This window comes from Carassius carassius, chromosome 18 (assembly GCF_963082965.1).
Source record: "Carassius carassius chromosome 18, fCarCar2.1, whole genome shotgun sequence".
Classification (NCBI taxonomy): Eukaryota; Metazoa; Chordata; class Actinopteri; order Cypriniformes; family Cyprinidae; genus Carassius; species Carassius carassius.
Window position 1 is genome coordinate 7117401 of NC_081772.1, and position 25834 is coordinate 7143234.

The following is a 25834-nucleotide window of genomic DNA, read 5'->3' on the forward strand; positions in this document are numbered from 1 at the left end:
AAAGATGTATTTTATACACAGCTTTGTATTGTGTTTCTAAATCCAATGCTTCAATAGAAGACATAACATCCATAACTTTACATGTCTGTCAATCACATGTTCCTTAAACCTAATTATTGTGACCACAGAAGACAAAAAATGACTCAAAAAGGATTCACATCCTGTAATAAACAGGCCTGCTGTTATTTACTGACAAACCACAATTCACCATCAAAACACTGGTAAAAAAAATGGACATGTGCTGAATTAATATACATTCAGAATCTATATCACACACACACAAAAAAGTGTTAATTTCAAATATTAATACAATGTCAGAGGTCAGAATTACGTTACTGTCAACTTTGACCTGTGTTAAGAAAACTTTAAGCTTTTTGCACCTGTGTGTGAATAGGCTACCACATTTATTTGATAAAAATCAACTGTTAAAAAACTACAAACAAAAATGTTCCCATGTGTGAGGTAGTGGTCAATATCGGGCATTTCATTAAATCTTATTGGCTTTCCAGGAAAGGTAAGCGTTCCAGGCAACAGCCACGATCTGAACAACAGCCAGTCTGAAAAACACAAGCATGAACATAGAACTGTATTAGAACTCGTTTATTTAGAATGAATGTGGCCAAATGCAAATATCACATTCATGTCTTAAAACATTAATACAGAAAACAATACACAGACCTAAAAACCATCTGGATTTGTGTGTGTGTGTGTGTGTGTGTGTGTGTGTGTGTGTGTATATATATATACACAGAGAAAGAGAGAGAAAATAAAAAAATTAACATAAGCTTTTATTTACAAAAAATCTCATACTTACAATTACATAGATTCAAGTAATAAGTATCAAGTTATAACAACAAAAAACTAAGATTACGAGAAAATAAAAAAATAATAACGACATTATTCAACAATTCGTCTTCAGGTCAGCTGCGTCACACAGAATAGAATACGCAGTTTGCATTCAGTGGATACTCTCCAAAATGGCACCAGGGTGATGGAGGAGACAAATAGTTGAATAAAGTCATTATTTTTGTTTTCTTTACATACAAAAAGTATTCTTGTAGCTTGGTAAAATGACGATTGAATCCCTGATGTCACATGGATTATTTTACCAATCAATCTACTTGCTATGTTTCTGGACCTTGATCGTGATAATTACATTGCTGTCTATGAGAGGGTCAGAGAGCTCTCAGAATTCATCCAAAATATCTTAATTTGTGTTTCAAAGATGAACAGAGGTCTTACAGGTTTAGAACTAAATGAGGCTGAGTAATTAATGACAGAATTTGAATTTTTGGGTGAACTAACCCCCTAAATCTCCAGCACTGCTGGATTAGTGCCCTGCTACAATGGACACATTCTCTTTATTAATGATCACTTGACTTTTGAGGTGAAAAAGGGTGGTTTTACCTGTGGTGGAGGGGGATGAAATAAAAATTGGCAATCTGCACCGGAGGCCAAAGCTGGATAAATGAAGAGACGTTGCATTACATAGAACATTACTGAATGAACAACAAAAGAAAAGAGTGTCAAGCACAGCAGGAAAACACTTACATAGTAATTGGAGATCAAAGCATCCATGTAGTCCTATTGGGATTTGGAAAAAGCAGAGTAAATATATAAACTGACAAAAATACTAATTTTAAATAATAATAATTATTTAATTATTTTTATTTTGTATTGGCCATATGTCAGGACGAAAAAATAGATAAAACCACTCTGAGTGGTTATTACGCCTTGTTTTCCTTATCATTTGAATCTTCTGTTATCCAGACAAAAAATAGTTTTTTTGAAAGCTCCATAATTCAGTCCCACTGCATCAAGCGCAAGTCAACACCCTGCTTTCCCTGGTGCCATATAAACATCATGTCATCTGGAACGCGAGGGGCCTTCCCTTCTAGTGCCATCTTTTGAAAGGTCAACTTAGTGAGACTGAGTGTGTAAAAGAAGCCAGTATTTGAAACTTGTGCTTTTTCTGTTTGTACTCTTTGCCTTAACAGTTTCTAATTAAGAATGAACAAGGAACCGGCCACCTGGGGTGAAACTACCGCGGGGCCGAGACGTCATTATATTGTTTCTCCTGAGCTTGACATCACAGGATTTTAGCCCCTCAGGAGCAGAGAGCTTTTCATTTTTTTGGACCGTTTGGAATACACAAAGACACAGAAAACAGCAGGGATGCTAAAATATGCTGTATCTTTAGAAGTAAGCAACATCAAAGACCAGCCTGAACGGTCTGGAATCTGCCCACTGATAGAAAGCTGTTGGCAATTGTTCAGAACAACCCCAAAGACACAAATGTGCTGCATTCTTGTCACTTCATTATGACAGTGATCTCTGTTATAGAACCAGGTTATAGAGCGTCAAATGGCTCATGAAGAGAACAATGATTTTCATGTGAGTTGTTGACAACACAGTCATTCACCCACACACACAATACACACAGAGGGCTGTCTAACTCCACAACAGTATGTATCTTTCACATTATTAATGTTACAATAATTATTCAACAATGTAACAATGACATTCCACTGAAATAAAATTTACAAACATATGTAAAAGGAAATCAAATACAAATGTTCTGTAAGTGATGTACAAGAGCATTTTTAAACATATGGAGTGAAGTTGAGGATCGAATAGAAACAGGCAAATTATTCCAGTCAAAGTGTGCTTTATATTTAAATGAATATTTGCCAATTTCTTTATTAATTCTAGGGACAGCAAAAATATTTGATCTGCATGACATAAACTATATGAGGAGCTAAAAGGGATTAAATATTGTTTCAAATAATCAGGATAACTGAAGTGAATACATTTGAAAATAAACAATAACCAATGAAAATGACGTCTAGAAAAACAGTGGGGCAACTCTCTAGCCTAACACCCGATGATGGTGTTGCATCCACTTTGTTTTTTGTTAAAGTAGGTTAAAGTAATAAGTGGGGAGATGGCATTTAACCTGACTCCACAGACTATGCAGGCAACATAAATGGTTGTAGTGACTTTATGTCTTAGCCAGTTGTGTACACTGGTGTAAAGTGTAGGTAGAGTTATGTTGAGTAAATGGAGATTAGCTGTGTATTTTTATGAAATATAATGTATTTTATTCATGTAATTTACATGTAATATGTAAGTTGAATACTAATAATTTAATTAAATTAAATGACTAACATTTAATTTTCTCTCCTTAAAGATGATGTGTACAATTTTATAATTATTTTAATTGGAAAAAAATTGTTTATTTTTTGCAGTTTAATTTGGAGCCACTATTGGCACAAAAATTACACACTTCACCCTAAAAAAAACATTATTGCATTATTTATTTTCGATCATCTGTTTATTAGAATACATTTTGTTGACAGGGCAAAAATTGTTTAATTTTTATTTTTAATTCAGTCCATAATATTTTTATTTCAGTTTTATAGCTAAATGTTTAACTTCAGAATATTTCCAAGAACTCTTGATTGAAAGTTGAAAGTTTGGAAGCAAGGATGGAGGAATTAACGAATGAATGAACAGATAAAAGAAAGAAAGAAAGAAAGAAAGAAAGAAAGAAAGAAAGAAAGAAAGAAAGAAAGAAAATGTGAACGGAAACAATGAATGAAAGAACATTTTAAACAGAAAGTAACAGGTGGAAAAGGAAAGAAAGAATCAGAAATAAAGAATACAAAGAAAAAAGAAAGGAAAAGAGAAAAATAAAAAGAAGAGAAAAAGCAAAAAAGAACAAGAATAAGAAAGGAGATGTAAAAAGAAAAGAAAGAAACTGAAAAAAAGAAAAAAGAATAAAAAGAAACAAAATGAAAGTGGAAAAGAAGCAAAAAAGGAAAGAAAAAGAAAAAAAAGGAAAGAAAAAGACATTATACTGATCATTGAATAATGGCAACATCCAATGAAAAATACAAATGAGGTTAAGGTTTCTTTTCATTTAGCAGGTGCATTTGATCTAAAGTGACATTCAGTTCACTAAGTGAAGCAGTTTCCCTAAAGACACCATCTGGCTTAAGTGCCTTAGTTAGACACAATCAGAATACCAGTTCACACATGAACTGTCCAATTCACAGGCCATCCAACCTGAGATCAAACTCATGACCTTTCCATTACTCCACCAGAGCCTTAACCACTAAGTTACTGACTAATGAGCACCAAAAGCTGCCATTCCAGCATCAGAGTGTCATTTAGCTCTGCCTTAAAGGGCACTACTGCAAGTATCATCCGAACTGTGATCTGAGTGATCCGTCACTCTTGTTCACCCAATTGCCTGAACTATAGTCATTAGAAACAAAGGTGGACACCGTCACACCATGAGTTTTAATCAGCACCAGAGGACCTGTTTAAACCAAAAACAGCCTTACTAATAACCAACAGGAATGAAACATGTTTTAATGGATCGGAGTGCTATTCTTTAAGACGAGTCACAAAGTAGCATCACTAAAGGTGTTTTAGTGATTGTTTTTCAGCTCGCATTTCTCCCGTTTGGGTTAATGAGCGCATTTATCATTATATTTCCATCTTTTCTGACATTTAGGTGACTGACCTTTCAGCCTCATTTCAACTCAGACACCTTTCCTACATCAATAATTAATGGCACCACTCAAAGAGACCATGCTGCATCATCTGTTGTTCCTACAAGCCCATGAGTCACTCCTTGCGGCCCTCCATCCCCACAATCCCCATCAGCAGAAATATCCTCTAATTATGAAGGGCCACTGATGGTTTTTCAATGCATGTACACTGGCAGCGAGGGCACTCTGGGATAAAAAAAAACACCTTTACGCCAGAACATTTTAATTGTCGATTTAACTTAAATCACAGTTCTGGTGTATATAGTGGTTTTATATTATTAAGGAATATTATCCAATATTTTATTTTATATGTTATATTATTCTATATTTAGAAGAAAATAAATATTAAAGTTATTATTATACAAATAATTAATATAATAACAATCCAAAAGTTTTAGGTTCTGTGAAAAAAGCTTTTTTTGTTGTTTAATTTTTAATACTAGTCTTTCATGTTGTCACAATACTTGTATTTAATTCAAGTTTGTGATGACAACTGACCCTCTTGAGTTTGACCACATTCTCTTTTACGGTCAGTCCACTGAGCGCTCCAGAAATTCCCAAAAAAGCACCCAAGAAACATGGAGCAAAGCCCACCTGTGGATATACAAAGATCTGGTTAGAACACTTATCTCTATCTCACTTATATCTACTTCAGAGAAGCCTTCACATTCATTTTTAGATGACACATAAATGTACATGATTCATCAAGTTAAATGTTCATAATAAATACCATTATACTTCAAATCCAGCCTAATTGTTAATTTATAGACTACTGTCTCACATTTTCACATCTGATGAAATATGCATAGAACATGTTGAAAGTTATCAAGGACACAATGACAGACTGATGCATCCATTTATTATTAGCACACTAGATCACTGGAATTCTTTCCCGTTTGGTTTTCCAAAGGACATCCCAAATAGATTTGTTACAGAAACCAATCAGACTGAAAACAGTCCGTTTGCAATTCCTTTTGTAGAAATATTCATTTATATTATTTTTTCACTTTGTTAGAGTGAAATTATACATTTAAGTACTGAGTAATACTAATTAACTACATGTACTAACTATATGGTTAGGGTTAGGATGAGGTTGTGATTTAGGGTTAGTTACATGTTATTATGCATAATTTATTGTTATTACTATAGCAAGTATAGTGTGTAGCAAACCCATTGTAAAAACAAAATAATAATAATTGTATATATATATACTGTATATAATTATTATTTTGTTTATAAAATATATATATATATATTTTATAGTATATATATTATTTTTTTTATTTTTAGGAATTTTGTTGTGAAACAGTGTAAGTTACTGAGCAAAACATTCAGAATGCATGTAGAGAGCTATAAGGAGTTAAATAAAGCTGTGAACATGTTGACAGTACCTGCTACCTGACTGTGGGAGTCTTTGTCTTTTTTGTTTTTTAAATATTATGAATAAATCATTCTTAATAGCTATGTGAAATATCCAATAACACCTGAAGAATACTTTAAGGTTTAATCAGCCTTTGTAACCCTCCCAATAAACACAATTTTATTTTTACAGATGAAAGCAACCACACACACAACTTCTCGCTGGCCGTACAGGCTTTAAGAAATTTAGAAAATAGGTCTCTAAAAATAGCCCTAGAATCTCTTTTCTGGATAAATGTGGGCGAGCAGGCTGGCGTTGGAAGCGCTGTTGTTTGGGTGTAATCCAGTGATGGGGAGACGGCCTGTCTTGTGTGCCTTTGTCCGCTTCATCCTGTACATTCATTCCACCAATCATGGAAACATTGACTTATGCAAACACTCTGTTTGCCTGCCTATCAGAGGATGGATTACTTGACATACATGAAGGGAGAGCTCAGATGAGATACCAAAAAGGGATAAAGCACGTAGCAACAGCAATAAATAGAAGCTCCTAAGCACTTTACATGTGTCTGCATACTCCCAAAAAAACACACACAAAAAAAAAAAAACACAACAGTCAGTTCTAAGGAAAACATTCCATGCGTGTATTTATAACAAAGATATTTTGTAATATACCGAATGTTGAGGTCTGACTTTATTTTATTAATACTGTAGTGAAGAGAGAAGATGAAATGATGGGGTGAAGAGGGAGAACAGCATGAAAAAATGATACATGCCAGATTTGAACTCAGATTATCTATCTACAGAGGAATAATGTATTCCTTTGGTGAATTGATTTCAATGTTTTGTCTTGTAATACACAAATATGTACCATTGTAATTATGAATAAATTAATAACATGTAGTTCACACACACAAAACCATTACTGCAATACACAGCACATGCCTTACCTGGTCAGCAAGCATTTTCTTCAGAGCTGCACTTTTAGTACCACCTGTAACCAGTTTGTCCAGCACCTTATACCATCCACCAACCACTGGACCCTTTAAGACACAGAAAACTTCATCAAACTCATCTCACATATGTGTAGCACTTTAAACACTTCAGTAAACAATCATAAACACGAGCTCAGATTCTTGAGGGCATGCCAGTGGTTTCATTTGTTCACGATGTGATTATGAAACAGCAGGCTGTAATTAGCTCCAATCCTCTGTTAATGAGCTTTCTTTTAATTAATGAGCTTTCTTTTGTTTCCCAGTGTGGTTTCAGCTTGGGACTGATTAGCAAACTGATCAATAAATGTGTCAAACAAAGTCTCCCGGGGGTGTTTTAGCCAACTGAATGTGACAATGACAACTGAATTCTTTGCTAAATCTCTCTTTTAATGCAATTATAATTTGCAGTTTAGCAGCATCAGTGTAAGATCACCCACCAATGGCAAATTATGCAAATGCATACCCTGACAGCTGTGCACTTTGTTTGAGAAGACATTTTTTAATTTTTACAGTGTAAAGTGAATATACAGCAGCTATATATTGTCTTTCTGTATTCTTTCCCTTCCTTTTAGCAAAAAAGAAAAAATGATGCTATATGACATAAAATGATTAATACTGAGCTTCTGCTTAATTTGGTTGATTGATACAGCCTATAACCCTAAACTGCCAATAATATCAATAACTGTGTGCATGCCAATCATTCCGATCTGCAACTTCATTACCTGTTCCAACAAATGACACCCCTACACATATTATCTGTAATGGTCATAAAATAACAGATCTGTAATCATTTGAGTTCATCAAGATTTTTTTTTTTTTTTTTTTTGCCTTTTTGAAGCTGTATTATTATTTTATTCAAAGCAAGGAGCCGATGGTTTGCTTGTTGCCCCAGGGAGTTGATAAAATCAAATATGATTTCATCTGCAAAAAAAAAAAAAAAAAAATAAGGTTGAAATAGCAAGCCCTTTGGAGAATGAAAAAATCTCAGAATTTGACCAAACGTTTGCAAGGTTATTGTAGCCCTAAATCTTTTACACTGTCATCATTCAAAATGTACTATACAAAAATAAATATTGTGGTATACACCACCATAAAAAATAAATAAATAAAAATATATTAAAATTCAGGATGCATTAATTCAGGATCATAATGAGCAAAAAGACATTTATAATTTACAAGAGATTTCGATTTGAAATAAATGCTTTTCTTTTTATCTTTCTATTCATCACCCTGGAAAATGTATTCAAAATTTGTTAAAAATAAGATACTGTTTTTGAGTACCACATCAGCATATTAGAATGATTTCTGAAGGATCATGTGACACTAAGGACTAGAGCAATAATGCTGATAATTCAGCTTTGCCATCACAGAAAAAAATACCTTTTAATATATATACCGTATACCATTCTGGGCCAAAAATTATCTTTCTCCATTAAAAGCGTTTTTTTTTTCTTCTTTTTTTTTAAGAATATAAAAAAAATACAAAACAAACAAAAAAAATCACAATTTTATAACAAATGAAGACAAATCTACAAATCTTAAAATCTTAAATTTTACTTTCACAGAATGACACCCATGCAGAGTTTCAAAGCTCAGTTGTGTTCTCTTGCTCCTATATTTAACTTACATTAGTGCAAAGTAACAAAGCTGGAGAATCTCAAGAGAAACACATATGCAAATGGAACAGAATCACAGGAGACTTACGACAAAGAAGAAGCCGATGCTCATCATCTTGGTGGTGCGTCTTATGCTGTGATTGGTCAGCCCACGGCGCTCAATCAGCTGCTGGGAGATGACATCACCCACACCCACCAGAGAGCCTGGAAGAGAGGGAGTGAAAATGAGGGAGGGAGAGAGAGAGAGGGTGCCATCTTTTTGCCCCCATTGCCCAGCGTGAAAGCCCGCACCCAGGTAACCACGCCAAGGACAACTGACACTAAACACTCATTCAAATTTTTGCCACCCCATTCACTAACTGAGAAATGAGATTTGCCATACAAGGTCTTTGGTTGATCTACTAAGTTGCAAAAGATAACAAATCTTGATTTTGTGAGCTTTATGGTATCATTCACACTAACTTCCCAAAGATTGGGGTCTTTTTTTATATTATAACTATTATTTAGCAAAAAAAAATGCAAGTGAACACAGAAAAATACATTTATAATGTCACAAAAGACTTCGATTTCAAATAAATGCAGTTCATATTTTTCAAAGAAATATTAAGGAATGAAAAAATATAAATAGAAAAATATTATATGTTTCCAACATATAAGATATATATAAGAAAGATAACAATCAAAAATGTTTCTTGAGCACTAAATCAGCATAGATTAAAATGATTAGATCTGAAGGATCATGTGACATTAAAGACTGAGTAATGGCTGCTGACAATTCAGAATACATTTTGAAATATATTAAGCAGTTATTGTAAATTATACTAAAATTTGTTTGGATTTGTAAAAAAAAAAATGTTTTTTGCCAGTTTACCAATTACATGTTAATACTTTTTAAACCTTAATTATTCTTCTACAATGTTTCAAACACGTATTCATTACTAAATGTATAAAAAAACTAATAATAATAGTAAAACAACAGTGCAAAGACTTCAAGAAATCCAAAAATTCACCCCACAATGACCTTTAAATGTCACATTGTGTATTTCACATTGCATGAAGATCCCCTTACGAACACCAAAGGGGGCTGTTTCCTAATAGCAAGGACAGATGTCATCCTGTAAAACATGTTTAGTCAGACGAGCCATGCAATATATTTCTGAGATCACTACGGCTACATTTAAGCCATTGCAGAAAGTAAAACCAAACTCTTATTTATTCATCAAAACCAGTATCAAAATTCCACAATCTGCCCTGACAAAGATGCAAGGTATTTCAAAATAAAATTAAACACGCTCCCTCTGACATACTTGAAAATCCTTTAGTACTGTCCACTGAGACTATGAGTATATGAGCATGTATAACTTCATCTCAAAGTGTAAGCGACTAAACCAAGGGAGACCTTCCAACACCCTAGAGCTTGAAAGTGTTTGAGTTTGAAGAGTTTTATCGATTCATCCTTGAGGAAACACCGAATGAACAGAAGCTGTTGAATATGAGTGATGGTAAGCTTTAGATAGACTGCAATTCATCACTTGCACACATACAGGTACACACACATACACAAGAAACACAGACTGTGTGCCAATCACATTGACAGAGCGGTTTCCTCCCAACTCCTGAAAATGTCACAGGTCTCCTTTCTCTTCACACACATTTCGATCACCTGCAGTCAAAGCCATGAGGGCAGCAAATAGAGCCATGCATTATGCATGTGTGCATAAACAGATAGCTCACTGGATATTGACCAGTATGGGATCCCAAAATGAATACAAACCTCAAAAAAAGAAACCAAAACCAATGGAACTCACCACAAAGAAGATTTCTTTCCTTTTTTTCTTTACTGTCCTGGGAAGACCCTTTTTACATTTGCTTTCATCTTTAGAGCCATAACCATGAAAATAGGAATGTTAAAGTTATTCCAGTTTTCTGATTTCAGTTATGAAGAAAACAGCATTTTCCAAAAAAAAGTCAATTTATCTATATTCACACAGAGATGATAATGAAGAAACCATAAAAACTTTTTTTTTTGAAAAACAACAATAACCTGAAGAGTAAAATAATCATAACTGATTTCAATGTTAATCAAAAATTATTCATTACAATTTTAACACAAAATACTTTAATACTAAATTGTTCTAAAAGTTTGTTTCATTCATTTATTTATACAGTACAAATGTATAATAACACAAAAACACAACACTACTGAGCTTTACAAACTATAAGACTAAGAAATGTGATAAAGAAAGAAAAAAAAAACAGGAACACATAATGAATTGAAAACATAATAAAGATTTGTTAAATGTCGGGGCAAGAAGAACTCATGTACAGAGGTCACAGATCTCAGAGATAAGAGATAAGAGGAGGCTATTCCAGAGCCTAGGTCCGACAACTGGAAATGCACGATCAGACAAGTATGAGGCTGCAAGACCATTTAGAGATTTAAAAACTGTATTCTGAAATCAACTCTATTACTCACTGGCAATCAGTTAAAGGGATACTCCACCCCAAAATGAAAATTTTGTCATTAATCACTTACTCTCATGTCATTCCAAACCAGTAAAAGCTTTGTTCGTCTTCGGGAAAAACATAATTTTAGATATTTAACTGTGAGGCTTGTGACTGTCCCATAGACTGCCAAGTAAATTATACTGTCAAGGTCCAGAAAAGTATGAAAAGCATTGTCAGAATAGTCCATCTGCCATCAGTGGTTCAACCGTAAGGTTTGCAGTACTGCAGTTAAAAATCAGACTGCATTGTTTTGAACCATCTGAAGCCTTGTAATAGAAGACTGGGATATTCCAACATATAATTACAATAATCCAAGCGAGATAAAATGAAAGCATGTGTAACTCTTTCAAGATCTGTGGGGGATAGAAAAGACTTTACTCTAGACAGACGTTTCAGGTGAAAAAGCTTGAAGTAACGTACTGTGTTCATATGTGTCATATGTGTCATACTTAAAAGAGGAATCCAAATCCAAAATTCACAGTCATTTTGATTTTCAGACTGGCAACATTAACAGTAGTTTTTTCTTTAACTACAGAAGGCCCAGACACAATAGCTTCCATTTTACTCGCATTAAGGTTTAAGAAAACTCGCATTAAGGACTTATATTGTTTAGAAAAGTTTAGACAATCAAGCAAAGGTTTCTAAACCTTTCCTGTCAGTATGTTTCAAAGGTATTATTTGAGTGTCATCTGCATACAAGTGAAAAGACACTCCATGCCTCCTATAATCAAATGTAAAGAAGGGGCCAAAATGGAACCTTGGGGAACACCACAGGTAATAGGAACTACAGATGACACAGAGCCTCCAATGCCAACTGAAAAAGATCTGTCTGTAAGAAAAGATTTAAACCAACTAAAGTAACGTCCATAGATGGCCACGTACTGTTCAAGCTGCACTCAAGTCTAAAATCACTAAACTGACCGAGAGTCATCAGATAGTAAAATGTCATTCGATACTACTATTCACATCTAGGAAACTCTGTAACAACAGTAGCACATTTTTCTCAAGGATCTTTGCTATAAAAGGCAAATTTGAAATAGGTTTAAAATTTAATCTCTTTATCTCGTTAGTAAAAAGTAATGGGCATGGTATATTTAATTATACTATAATTATACACTACTGGCAAATCATAATACTGAATTTTGTAGTGCTGAAATGGCATATTTTAGTACCGAAATAAATACAGTAAAGTATATAAAATAAAATAACAGGAAAACAAAAGACGGAGACAATTTAAAAACAATAAACAAGATAAACCTAAACTAAAACAAATATATTGGGCAACAACAGGCACTCCAAAACATAGCACAACATAAGATATCCTAAACTATTCTGATGCAATAGAACCTTGGTGGATCAACTTCTGATAAGTGAGGTCATTGTTCAAATCACATAGCGAGCTGGAGAGAAACCACTATTGTACACAGCACGCCATAGCAGGAGAGCAGTGAGATGAAATGCCTTGGACAGGAGGATGCTGGGAACTCTGGTCTCTCTCCAGCAGGTTGTTAACGGACACAGCGGGGGGATCCACAAATAGAAAGACTGTGTCACGCTCTCACTCAACCCCACACAAACACAGTACATGAAGCCTTTTCTGAAGAATCTCCGATTGCATTTTACAAACTACAATGACTTATGAGCATCGTCCTTTTGCTCCACCACAAACACTGACATAGTGACTCAGTGTTATGACATGACTAAGTGTACACAGGCACTGGACTAACGGTACCAGCAGTGGGTTTGTGAGACTAACACTGCTTCTAGATTATCGGTCTCTTTAGACAAAAAACTGAGTTCACAGAACACCCTGAGTAAGCCACAAGTTTGCAAACCTTTGAAGTTGAGATAATAAAGATCTTCTGAGCTCTACAGAGGTATAATACAATGAAAATAATAATTGTAAAAAGAACAACAGAATAATATAAATATTATTTTTAAGATTTTTAATTTATAACAAAAATAATATATTTAAAAATATATATATATAAAAATGAACCATCATATCAATTATCAGCTGTATTATAAATATTGTTATTTTCAGAATAACTATAGCCTAACTACAGTATACACTATAAAAATAATGACAACTATATAAAGTCAAGCTTTTTACGGTGACAGCAGTGTTTCTACATCAATACCCCCTGATTTCTAAACACAGGCAGTGTCTGCCACTCATTATGCATCACCTTGACTGGCTAAATTGCAGGATCCTTAAAAAATGATTCTCCAGTCAAATACAGAACTGCCAGGGAAGAGAAATAAAGCCATGAATAAAAAAATGCAACTTCCTTTAAAAGTAGAAGACAGCTGCTTCCTCGCACTTGCCCAAATATCATGGTTTACAAAGGACATTCTGCATTAACGATAGAGCCCTGCGAGGCAACGTAGCCCCTTTTAAGTGACCTAACCTTTTCATAAAATGTCAAGGAAAGACTAATAATCCAGGATAGTAGGACTGGAAAAAGCGTAGGAACCTTTGCCATGCTTTTATTGGGTCATCTTATCAAAACAGCACCCACCTATTGATCATGGTAGGCAGAACCAGGCAGACAGGAGGGCAAAGGCTGAGTGAAAGCTAATGTTGTGAGGTGATAATAAACACTTATGTTTTCCACTTTTTGGTTCAACTTGATGTTAAAAGGTTGATAAGCACTGAAGAGTAAACATCTGTTAATAATAGACTGTCCTAAGAAGACCCTTTTACTGTTTCATTCATCTTTGGAATCAAAACCATGAAAACAGGTGGTTAAAAGTTATATTCTAGGTCTCTGATTACAATAACAACTACAATTTATTCATATGATGACAGCATTGAGTTGCCCAGCAATTAATGCTATCAATGCTGGAAACAATTAAAACAGAACTGCTGAATTTGCCCCAATATGAAAATTTCCCAAGATGTTAAATGGTGTACTGGAGTACTAAGACGGAAGCAATGCACTGTGTGTACTGTAAGAAATAAAACAAGAAGACATGTGGTTTAAAAGATGGCAAGTAAAATAAAAAGCACATCTGTATGCAATACAGTTTCATTATTATCCAGAGTGGTTTACTATAAAAAAATTTGTGCGACCAAATTATGTTTTGCGCCAGTAACTGAAAAAGTTAGTCGCGCAAGTGCCACCAGTGGAAAAAGTTAGTGTAGTTCCCTGTGTACCACAGGTAAGCCATGTCACACCGGTCTCATCAGCTAAATGGCTAGGGTTGCCAGAGCCCACTGCTGGTCCCTGTGGAGAACATGCTGGCTGCAAATATATCCCTGCCAAATTGATCCCAGATAATTTCACCAAGCCTAAGATGCGTCAATCAGGGCTGTTCTTCCCTAGAGACTCTCGCTCAAGGACAGACGGTGAAAAAAGTTTGTGCTGACATCAGCATATTTCAAGATGCATTTAGCATAGATGAGTGACATACTCCAGTTGGCACAAGATACAGGACAGATTGCACCTGAGTGTGTGGTAAATTGCATTTTATTTGGCACAACATAATGACTAACAACCATGTTTATGGTTGGATGGGGTCGTCTTTGTTAATATAGATAAATTGACCTTTTTGCTTCTGAAATATATGGTTTTTAGTTCGTTGTAATCAGAGACCTGGAATATAACTTTTAAGCGCCTATTTGTCATGGTTGGTGGTCTAAAGATGAAAGAAAAATTATCATTTGTTATTTCAAATAAATTGTGTTCTTTCAAACTGTCTAATAATCAGAGTATCCTGGAAAAAAAAACCTGTATCACGGTTTCCCTCCAAAAAGGAGTAGTTCCAAAAAATAAATCCAAAATCTTAAAATGTACTCATCCAAAGCCATCCAAGATGTTGGTGAGTTCATCAGAACTATTGGATCCTCTGCATTCCAAACAGCTGATAAAAACATCACAATAATCCACAAGACTCCAGTACACCATTTAACATCTCGGGAAATTTTCATATTGGGGAAAATATAGCAGTTCTGTTTTTATTGTTTCCAGCATTGATAGCATTAATTGCTGGGCAACTCAATGCTGTCATCATATGAATAAATTGTAGTTGTTATTGTAATCAGAGACCTAGAATATAACTTTTAACCACCAGTTTTCATGGTTTTGATTCCAAAGATGAATGAAACAGTAAAAGGGTCTTCTTAGGACAGCCACTTTAAGAGACAGTGCATCCATTATAATGATACACATCCGATTTCTTTCCAACTCTTTACTTTCACTTAAGACATAACCACAGACTATTCGAACACACTTTCCAAGACAGGTATTTTGACATATTTTGTATGTATTTGTTGTCTGTACAAAAGCAAGAAGACTTTGAGACACGTCTCTACTTGCGCCCTGAACACCAGAACACCGCCGTGCTGAATTAAGCTCTTTCGCATCCTTTTCTGTTTGTTTAAACTGCGATTTGTATTTGTTCATTCAGGTGCAGGAGGACGCGAACGTCATAAAAATAAGGGTCGCAATGTCATTTCAAAAGGTCGCATATGCGACCATTTTGGTCGCAGTGTAGTTCCCTGGGTACAGTAAACACATTCAAGCCACATACGTTCAGATTTGCCCTATTTGGATGACATTGATTTTTTCGGTTCTACATTTAGCACAGATTATGGGGTTAATGCATAACTAATTACTTGAAAACGGAAATGTAGCACCTTCATCCCCTCCTTTCATTAATTTATTAATTTGTTAATTAATCTCTTCCTCTTCACATCTGTATCTATTATAAATAAATCCATTTCTCACTTCAAACAAGTGCATCAGTTAAAGCGGAGTAATTTCTGTGCCACTAAAAAATGGAATTGCAGAAATAATGGGTACATTCTTATCACCCTGTAGTACCCTACAAAGTGAATATAGAGAATTCATTCATTTAAATGTACATCTACAGTGGGTATAGAAAAGAATCACCCCCTTTGAAATAATCACATTCTGTTGCTTTGCAGCTTTTCATCCAGCTGTATTTACTCCAATCCAAGTGAAGGATATAACACCAACATGTAAGAAAAAGAAAAAAAAACAAGATCACTGATCAACCCCCTCCTAAAATTATTTGTGAAGTCAATCAGGTGTAGCTAATCACCTTCACAATGGGACACCAAGCCATATGTGTCTCAGGGTTTTGCACTTTGTGGGTGAAGTCTGTGTGTTACGCGTCAGCACCGATTTGTTTGTGGGCGTCTCCGCTAATTGTCATCAGCAACAGCTGTCACTCATTACTCATCCCTATATATTGGCTTGTCTAGCGTCTTGTGTTCGTGAGAGCGTTGTTTCGTGTTTGTGACCTATGTTTGCTTTCTTGTGTGTTTCTGCGTTGGATGTCCGTGTCTCCCCAGAACCCCGTCCACTCTACGCATACCACCACCAAGCAATATCACTTACCTTCGGCTTGCTTCCCCGCAGTTCCTGTGTCCGCATTCCGGATACTTCACCCATCGGCACCAACCTGGACTGTGTATTCCTCTCATCGTCATCTTTGTGTCTCAGTATCGTCTTGTATCATTGTCTCCATTAAACTGTGTTTAACCTCGCACTTGCTTCCTGCCACTCCTTCACCCAGTCGTTACAATATGACTTTCAGCTGTAATCAGCTGTGGTCATTTTGATTATCTCAGCATGAAAAGAGCTTTCCTGGAGCATTTTAGTCCTTGGTAGTGCAAATGAAGCAAACAATCAACTTTGGGTCACCCATCAAAGGATCTCCGGGATAAAGTTGTGAACAGGCACAAGTTAGGAGATGGACACAAAAAAATTCTAAGGCTTTATCAATACCTAGAAGCACAATGAAGTCTACTATTACGAAGTGGAAGGTATTTGATACAACACAGATCTCCCTGGTTCAGGACGTCACTCCAAACTGGATGAAAGTGCATTAAGAAACTGGTCAGAGAGGCGACCAAGAGGCCTACAGCAACTCTGAAGTAGTTGCAGGAATTCATGACAAAGAATGTTCATGTGACAACAAAATCACAAATTCTCCTCAAATGTGGCTTGTATGGGAGGGTTGCAAAGGAAAAAGCCACTCCTCAAGAAAGGTCACATGCAGTTATAACTGAGCTTTGCCAAAACACACCTTGAAGATTCTGAGGCAGATGTACTGTCTCAATACTGTCTCAATACAATAGACAAAATACTGTCAAATTCTGGAGGAAAATCTGCTGCCCTCTACCAGAAAGTCATCAATGGGAAGAAGGTTAAGCTTCCAACATAACAAGGACCCAAAGCACACAGCAAAACTGACCACACAGTGGTTCAAGGAGAAAAAGGGGAATGTTATTGCATGGCCTATAGTCAGAGCCCAGACAGAGCCCACTGAAAATATGTGGAATGACTTGAGGACTGCAGTCCAAAAACAGTCACCATCAAATTAACTTGAGCAGTTCTGCAAAGAAGAGTGGGCAAATATTTCAAAGTCTAGGGGCCCTATTTTAATGATCTAAACGCAAAGTTTAAAGCGCATGGCGCAGGTGCACTCAGGGTGTGTCCAAATACTATTTTGCTATTTTAACGACAGAAAAACGGTAGACGCGACCGGGCACATGGTCTAAACGGGTTGTCCCTATTCTCTTAATGAGTAATGGGTGTTTTTTGGGTGAAACGTGCAATAAACCAATCAGAGTCTCATCTTCCATTCCCTTTAAGAGCCAGTTGCGCTCTTGCCATGACAGATTTGCTATTTACACGACAGAATTTGACAAGCGCAAAGCCAGAACGTGTCTCCGAGATGAAACGGAGCTGCTCGCGTGTGAGCAAATAGCCTAATTCTGATACATGTGATGACTATCCATTATGACATGTAGGCATATATATACAGTACAGACCAAAAGTTTGGACACACCTTCTCATTCAAAGAGTTTTCTTTATTTTCATGACTATGAAAATTGTAGAGTCACACTGAAGGCATCAAGGGCTATTTGACCAAGAAGGAGAGTGATGGGGTGCTGCGCCAGATGACCTGGCCTCCACAGTCACCGGACCTGAACCCAGTCGAGATGGTTTAGGGGTGAGCTGGACCACAGACAGAAGGCAAAAGGGCCAACAAGTGCTAAGCATCTCTCGGGGAACTCCTTCAAGACTGTTGGAAGACCATTTCAGGTGACTACCTCTTGAAGCTCATCAAGAGAATGCCAAGAGTGTGCAAAGCAGTAATCAAAGCAAAAGGTGGCTACTTTGAAGAACCTAGAAAATGACATATTTTCAGTTGTTTCACACTTTTTTGTTATGTATATAATTCCATATATAATTCCACATGTGTTAATTAATAGTTTTGATGCCTTCAGTGTGAATCTACAATTTTCATAGTCATGAAAATAAAGAAAACTTCTTTGAATGAGAAGGTGTGTCCAAACTTTTGGTCTGTACTGTATATATATATATATATATACATACACTCACCTAAAGGATTATTAGGAACACCATACTAATACTGTGTTTGACCCCCTTTCACCTTCAGAACTGCCTTAATTCTACGTGGCATTGATTCAACAAGGTGCTGAAAGCATTCATTAGAAATGTTGGCCCATATTGATAGGATAGCATCTTGCAGTTAATGGAGATTTGTGGGATGCACATCCAGGACACGAAGCTCCCGTTCCACCACATCCCAAAGATGCTCTATTGGTTTGAGATCTGGTGACTGTGGGGGCCATTTTAGTACAGTGAACTCATTGTCATGTTCAAGAAACCAATTTGAAATGATTTGAGCTTTGTGACATGGTGCATTATCAGATACACAAGACTTTTAAAATGTTTTAAAGCAGAAAACAATAATTTTACATTTTAATAATTCACAATATTACTGTTAAATTTACTGTATTTTGATTAAATAAATGCAGCCTTTGTGAGCATAAGAGATTAATTTCCAAAACATAAAAAAATCACCAAACTTTTGAATGGTATTGTACATCTAATATATCTAAAACAGATTTATTTATAAATTAAACATCACAACAGATGTTTAGCACTCAGTTTAGGTCTTTTGGATATGACAGATCATATTAATTAAATATTTCATATTATATAAATAACAAAGACTCTTTCAAAACTGTTTTCAAACAGAAAACTCCCCTGCCCACCATTTGTTGGACAAATAGATAGCCCCGCCCTAAACTCACGCCATTGGTTGGGCAGGTTAGGATGCTCAAAAAACCCACAAACACTTGCCTCTTTATATTAAACTGGCATATGAAAAAGTAGACCCAGTATAACATGACTGAAGTTTTTCTATCTTGCCCAAGAATGCCAAGTTTATTGCATTCAATTTAACTGAAGGTAAGATCACGTCCCTTGCTCTGCGAATAAGCGCTGGGCCACATAACTGAGAAAAAATCCAGTTATTATTTCATTTTGAAATAACCCTACTTCCATCATGTTTTAAGCATCTTGCTGTCTAATATTAAACATATACCCATAAGGCTAAAGTTTCTATAAATACTCAAGTCCTCTCCCTCCTGAGGAAAACAAAGGCAGTGAATCATAGCTCATGTCTGTAATCTTGATTACATAAACTTACATTCTCAACCATTAAGTAACATGAGGCCACTGATGATTTTAGGCATTTTGGCCTAGTTGTCAGTGCCAGTCTAGCACCAATTAATCCTAACACTCCAGTTTGAATGACTCATAATACAGCCAGCAGCTGAAGCAGGCTCATTGAATAACAATAAAGTGCACTTACATTCACTCAATTTGTTAAACAAGGTGAAAAGATTCCCAATGGGTCTGATTAGTTAAGGCACAGTAATCACACATAGAATAAAGGCTGAGGTGTGTAATTTCAGCCCCCCTGGCAACACAAAAACCAGAACTGTAAAATTAGTGATCGTTTGCTAATAGACTTCACACACTCCCTGCGTCTGCTGTTGCTCAGAAAAAATATTGTTAAATCTCAGTTTTAACTACAAAATAAGAAAGTTAAATTATTCAGAAAAACTTTTCCTCCAACTGCTTGGTTTCAATAATTGAAACTTGCAATATAAAAGATTCACTATGTTTCCACAGTGCAATGACCTATGACCTCAAAAAGTAACGGGCATTTTGATTCATCGTGAAATGAACACTTTAATCCAGACATCATCATCTATGTTAAGACAAAAAATTACTTCAACAATATTGTTTTGTACTTCCATCTTCTGGTAGAATGATGTAATTGCAGTGAAAATTCATTTTATTTTCCAAATAAAAACTAAATGTCTCAAGGTGATGCATAAAGTGAGCATTCCTGGTTCAGTGTTAGCTCAGCTAAAAAACATTTACATTTAAAACAACAGTTCAACATCTTGAAATAGACTTTCCCCCTTTATCTATACTCCAACCCTGTAAAACCCACAATCACAAAGTTCTAGCAAACAGCTAAGCAGACTGTTGTTGAGAAGGGCTTTTCATTGTTTGTATGGCTGATCTATTATTGATGCTCAAAAACAATCTTGCTGTTTAGATGTGATTGTGCAGACAGGAAAGATAAATATTTTATCAGTAGCTTCTGAAATTGAGTTGACCTAAAGGGAATTGGGAACATCAACTACAGGCTAAAAAAGTCGAGGAGTCGAGGATGGAGAGTTTGTAGCACTTACCAGCAGTTATAATCTGCAGTGTCCATGGATGTTTGGTCATCAATGCCTGATAAGATCTCCAAAGGCCCGCCATTTGACAAAGTCTAAGAAAAACACAGGACTATTGAAATTACTGCAATGAAAACTGCTTCAGAGATAGTCGAAAAATAGCTGAAAGTTCTATTCTATATAAAAAAAATTAAATACATACAATATTTAATCTTATTTCCTGGGAAACATTTTCTTCATGCAGACACTGTAAATGTAACAAAAATGGCATGTCTTTTTACATGGGATCCTGTAGATGAAGAGGCTTCATTCATTCGTGGGGAGTTACATTTACATCAGGAGACGAATTTATTTTACTTTATTTTATTTAGCCATACCCACATGCATATTTATTTGAGCGGTACCACTTTAAAATGAAGTTCACTTGATAACATCTTGCTGTAACCTCTGGAAGTAACCTAATAATAATAATTTTCTTCAGGATTTCCAGTGTGATTGGATGCATTGATGACACGCATTTTCCAGTCATACCTGAAGTTTTTGTTACATTTTTTTCTGCTGTCACATATTCAGCTACATATTCCGTAGTATGCGGAAGTCTTTTTGGCGGGAGCTGTTGCCATTGATCCCATCGTGCACGTTTTTACATTCAGATTGTGAAAGCATTCTGCGCCCATTGTAAAAATGAAAACAAAGAAAAGAAAATCAGAAAGAGATTTGCCACGCCTGTTTACCACACACATGGAATTTGTCTTGACGACAGGAACAAGTGAAAAACAAGCAGGCTACATTAAAGAATATACAAACTATTAAATTGTATCCAAAATAAAAGATTTTGTTTACATAATGTATGTGTCCGTACTGTGTATATGTATTATGTATATATAAATACAAACACATGCATGTATATATGAAAAATATGTTGTTTATATATTTAATATATTTATGTATAAGAAATGCAAAATATAAGAATATAAATAATAAATATATATAATGCATTAAAAATATATACTCTTTGCGTGTGTATTTTTATACACATAATAAATATACATAGTACACACACATTAAGTAAACAAAAACATTTATTTTGAATGTAAATTATTGTGTGACAGCACTAATTTACAAGTAAAATTGTAAATTAAAAATTAAAAATAATAAAAGTAATTGAAAATAATAAAATGTGAAATAATCTCTGATTCTCTGAAAAACAACAGGCTCATAAAAGTCTACACTTATTTTGTTGTACATTTTTGATTCATTAGAAGAATCGGCACATGGGAGTCATATATTCGGGAATTGGACTACACAGTATAGCATTATATTATACGATTTTTTTCTCTCGGGAGAAAATAGCAGAGCTCGCATGGTCGTGGCTAGTGATGTGACATTTGAACCGAGGTGTTGGAGCTTGTGTCGAGAAAAAAGGGGCGTGCCAGACGAAGCCGCGATTCGAGGCTTGTGTTGTTAACATGGAAATCACGTGACTGACGACAAACGAGGCCTCGGTTTGTGTGGACCATAGACAGTGGTGTGGACACGTCATCGGTTCGGTCTGAGTGTCGGTTCTGGATAAAGGGGGTTCGAAACTCACGCCACCTTGTGGGTGTTGTCAGAAGTAGATGAATCAGTTGTAGTAGAGTCAGAGTTAGAGTTAGATAGTTTTGTCGTCATCGTTATTGTGTCATATATGTGTTAGGGCTGTATATTATTAGATTATATCAGGTTATATTAGTTATAGTATATTGTTATTATTAATTAAAGTAGTTATACTATAGTATTGTTATATTAATTAGATAAGATTTTTTGGATTGCTTTGGTTATTTGGATTTGGACTGGACTGCTTTTTGATTTGGACTGCCCTTTTGGATTTGTTTGCTTTTTGTGAACTCTTCCTTTTTCCTTGTAATGGAGCCAGCAAGAAAGAGGAAATCCTCCCCTGTCTGGGAGTTTTTTTAAATGGTGGGTCACAATAAGGTATGTGTATTATTATTGTTTTACTGTCCTGATCTAATAATAATACTCACTATAAGGCTGTATTATATTTCATGTCTATTCGTTTATGTTTTGTAGGTGAAATGCTTGCTGTGCCTAAAAGAGCTGACATACAACAATAACACCTCCTCCATGCTCAGGCATTATCGAGCACTGCACAGACTACTAACAATCTTTATCAATCAAATCAAATCAATATTTATCCAAAGTGAATCTCACAAGATCTGAGGATCCACTAGTATATTGGGCTCAACATAAACAACTCTATCCTCATTTATACCAGCTGGCACTGACATTCATCTGTTCCATGCGAAAGGATCTTTTCCGAGGCTGGAGAGATTCTGTCCAAAAGGAGGAATCGTCTAAGCCCCAACACACTTGAAAAAATTCTGTTCCTCAATAAAAAGAATGTGTGATCCTTCCTTCACCCACCCCAAACTGCAGTGTTGCAGTTTGTTCCTCTAAATCCATAGTCCCATAAGCACAACACTGCACTAAAACTAGTAACAGTTTAATGCACAAAACACACCAGAAACATGTCTTAACCTTTCCCACCCCACACTTTTCTGTTGCAATTTGCGTTATTACAATCCCTCCACCATAAGAACTACACTCAACACAGTATCACTTTTGTTGTTCCTACTGTCACTATCCAAACAATTTATGAATAATGAATGGACTGTGTGTGACAGTTGTCTCTGCACAAGTAAATTCAGACAGAGAGAGAAACATATTTTATTTGATACCCAGGCAATGGACAAATGTCTGCTCAGGTCATTGATTCAGTATTTTTTTATTGGTCTGCTAGGTGTCTGCTTAGTAGCTAGGTGTCACTAGTGAGCAATAATGAATGAAGCTTCGAGTAATGAACCTTTTGGTGAAGCAATGGGCTGCGAGGTCTCAGTGGTTCAGGAAGCCTCATTTTGCCATCACTAGTCGTGGCTAGTAGCTACTGTGGGAGAATAATTATGGGCTGATCCGAGAACGTTGAGCAACTCCCGACCACCTGATCATTTTCAAACATGTCAAAAAAAAAATCGGACGCTGTCGGTTTAAATTCGTGGTTAAACAAGACGATTTGGCAATCCATCTGAAATTGACCAATCAGAAGATCACAAAACCCACATATTATGTATATAAATAATCTATATAGTAGCTAATTTAAGTTAATTATACAGCTCTTTTTTTGTTGTTGTTGTTGTTATTCCGAATTGTGTCAAATTTGCCGTTCAGGTTTATGAATGAATACACCTGTTGTATTTCAGGCAAAACTAGCAGAAATTCAGAAATAGACTCGAGTGGTCTTTGCCACGTCTTTGTTTCTTTCTTTTTCTTTTTCTTTTGGATGCCACAAGCCATAGCTGCCACAAATTTGGGCCAGATTTGGGATGAAACTGCTTGCTGTCTGGGAATATTTTTATGAATGGCGTGAACGTAATGCTTACGTCAGAGTTTGTAAAATCGTAGTAAATTTGTGTCGTGTGTTCATGCGAAAATGAAACTATTTAAATGCATAAAATAATTAATTTTATATTCTTATTATGTCTACTGTTGACTTCCGGCCTTTTTCACATTTTTGTCACTATCTGCATGTCTCATCAATGAGTATGCAATGTTGGAGAGCAAGCATTTGGGAGTTTTGAGAAACTGAATGAGCAACAAAGCTATAGTAAGCCCCCTTTATTTAAATACCTGGAGATGAGGAATAATAAAAAAAATTGTCATATTCACTCATTATTACTTGATCTAATTTACAATATCTCAATTACAGTTAAGTAGAAATTAATTATACTCATTTGTGTTTTAGGCACTAAAACAGTCCAGTACATTATAAACAAACATATTTTTATATTGAAATAATGAAGATCTCGGTGCCACCCCAGACTGTTTGCTGGCCCCTCCCTGGCCATCCTGGCTCCACCTCTGCAGCAGAAGAAACGCCCACAATCGTCTTCACAGCAGAGTCTAGCGACACACAGCGAAGAGTCGCTGGCGGTGTGAACGGGGCTTATTTGGCTCAAAACCAGGCGGGAACGAAGTCGGCCGCGTGCCGCCATCTTGTAGCAGAACTTCACTTGCGTTAGCATCCCATTGACTCCCATTCATTTTGGCGTCACTTTGACAACGAATAATTTTACATCTGAGGCGTTTAAAGACTCCATTTGTCCATTATTTATTTCTAAAGATACACGACAATGTATAAAGGGCTCCATTACCTTCTATGTTACATTATGGCCCCGTAGAAACAGTTTTTTTTTTTTAAATAGGCTAACGATTGCGTCATAACCACTCGACTCTCTGTCGCAAAGTAGAGAAATTACCGTACAGACAGGAGGAGAAGCTCTCAGGCAATCGGGAAGACGTCAAGAGAGAAGCCCATAGATACAAGCCCTGGCGTTACATTTTAAAATACTATACAAAATAATTAATCAGAATACTTACTCCTGCTCACTCACGCCAAAGAACTCCCCGCTCAAGCTCGCCGTCTCTGCAAGATTAACGATGGCAGTTTGCACGCACAGCTACTAGAAGATTTACATCTGTCAGACAGGTTGCTTACGTCATCAAGCTTAGTTTGAGTCTGCGCGTCAGAAACGGAAGTGCTAAAAATCGCTAAAAATGGGCTTCACTTGTCTCAATTGAGTTCCAATGGGGTCGCTGTGTCCATTTCTTTTACTGTCTATGCTCAAAACAACGTACAGTGTGCCTGCCATAAAAAGTGATGAATTTCCAAACTTAAAAACAAAACGTTTTTATATTTTACGAAACCAGATTTCTCACAAAAACCCTGGCATACAAAAATGTGTAATCCACTGTACATTTTAATTTAATACAATTTGTCTCTCAAGTGCCTAGTAACAAAGCTTACGCAACGCGCATTAAAACTAATATATTATAACTTAAAATTTCAGATATCAGTTTCATCCCGTATGGAGACTTAAGTTAGACAGAAGTGTAACTTAGTCCTACCTTGTCACGCAAACATAAGGGATACAGTACGTGTTCAGAGATGTTGGTGTTGCTGAAATTAAACAGTATGACTGTTGCTTTTAAAGACCACTGAATCTAAAGAGAAAGGGAAGAGACTTGCGAAGATGTTCCTTACGGTTTAAACACACTCGACGAACTCATCCAGTCTTGTTTGTACTTGTTTCAGGACAACCTGAGAGATGTTTGACATCCATAGACTGTATGCATAATTCATTTTACCATGTGATGCTCGAGGTGGTGTGAAGCAAGCAAACGCTTCAAAACCCA

General features: G+C 35.8%; 1 protein-coding gene across 2 annotated transcripts; it reads right to left on the reverse strand.

Moving 5' to 3' along the window:
• LOC132091823 (protein Mpv17-like) lies at nucleotides 1-25825 on the reverse strand. Of its 2 annotated transcripts, none has more exons than XM_059497925.1 (8): nucleotides 25683-25825; nucleotides 20597-20679; nucleotides 8618-8733; nucleotides 6869-6961; nucleotides 5058-5153; nucleotides 1552-1584; nucleotides 1408-1460; nucleotides 1-557 (listed from the first exon to the last, which is right to left on the reverse strand). In XM_059497925.1, the coding sequence occupies exons 1-8, from the start codon at nucleotides 25706-25708 to the stop codon at nucleotides 488-490; spliced, it is 570 nt and encodes a 189-aa protein (XP_059353908.1). In that variant the 5' UTR covers nucleotides 25709-25825; the 3' UTR covers nucleotides 1-487. The 2 variants fall into 2 exon arrangements, with proteins under 2 accessions (XP_059353908.1, XP_059353909.1); XM_059497926.1 differs by lacking the exon at nucleotides 25683-25825 and adding an exon at nucleotides 25019-25263.
• Nucleotides 25826-25834: the final 9 nt, after the last annotated feature.

Coding starts and splice junctions, on each gene's coding strand:
- LOC132091823 (XM_059497925.1), bottom strand. CDS start 25,708: ATGAGTTCGTCGAGTGTGTTTAAACC. Junction 20,680..25,682: donor TCGTCGAGTGTGTTTAAACC/GTAAGGAACATC, acceptor TGTTTTTCTTAG/ACTTTGTCAAATGGCGGGCC. Junction 8,734..20,596: donor ACTGCAGATTATAACTGCTG/GTAAGTGCTACA, acceptor CCTCTCTTCCAG/GCTCTCTGGTGGGTGTGGGT.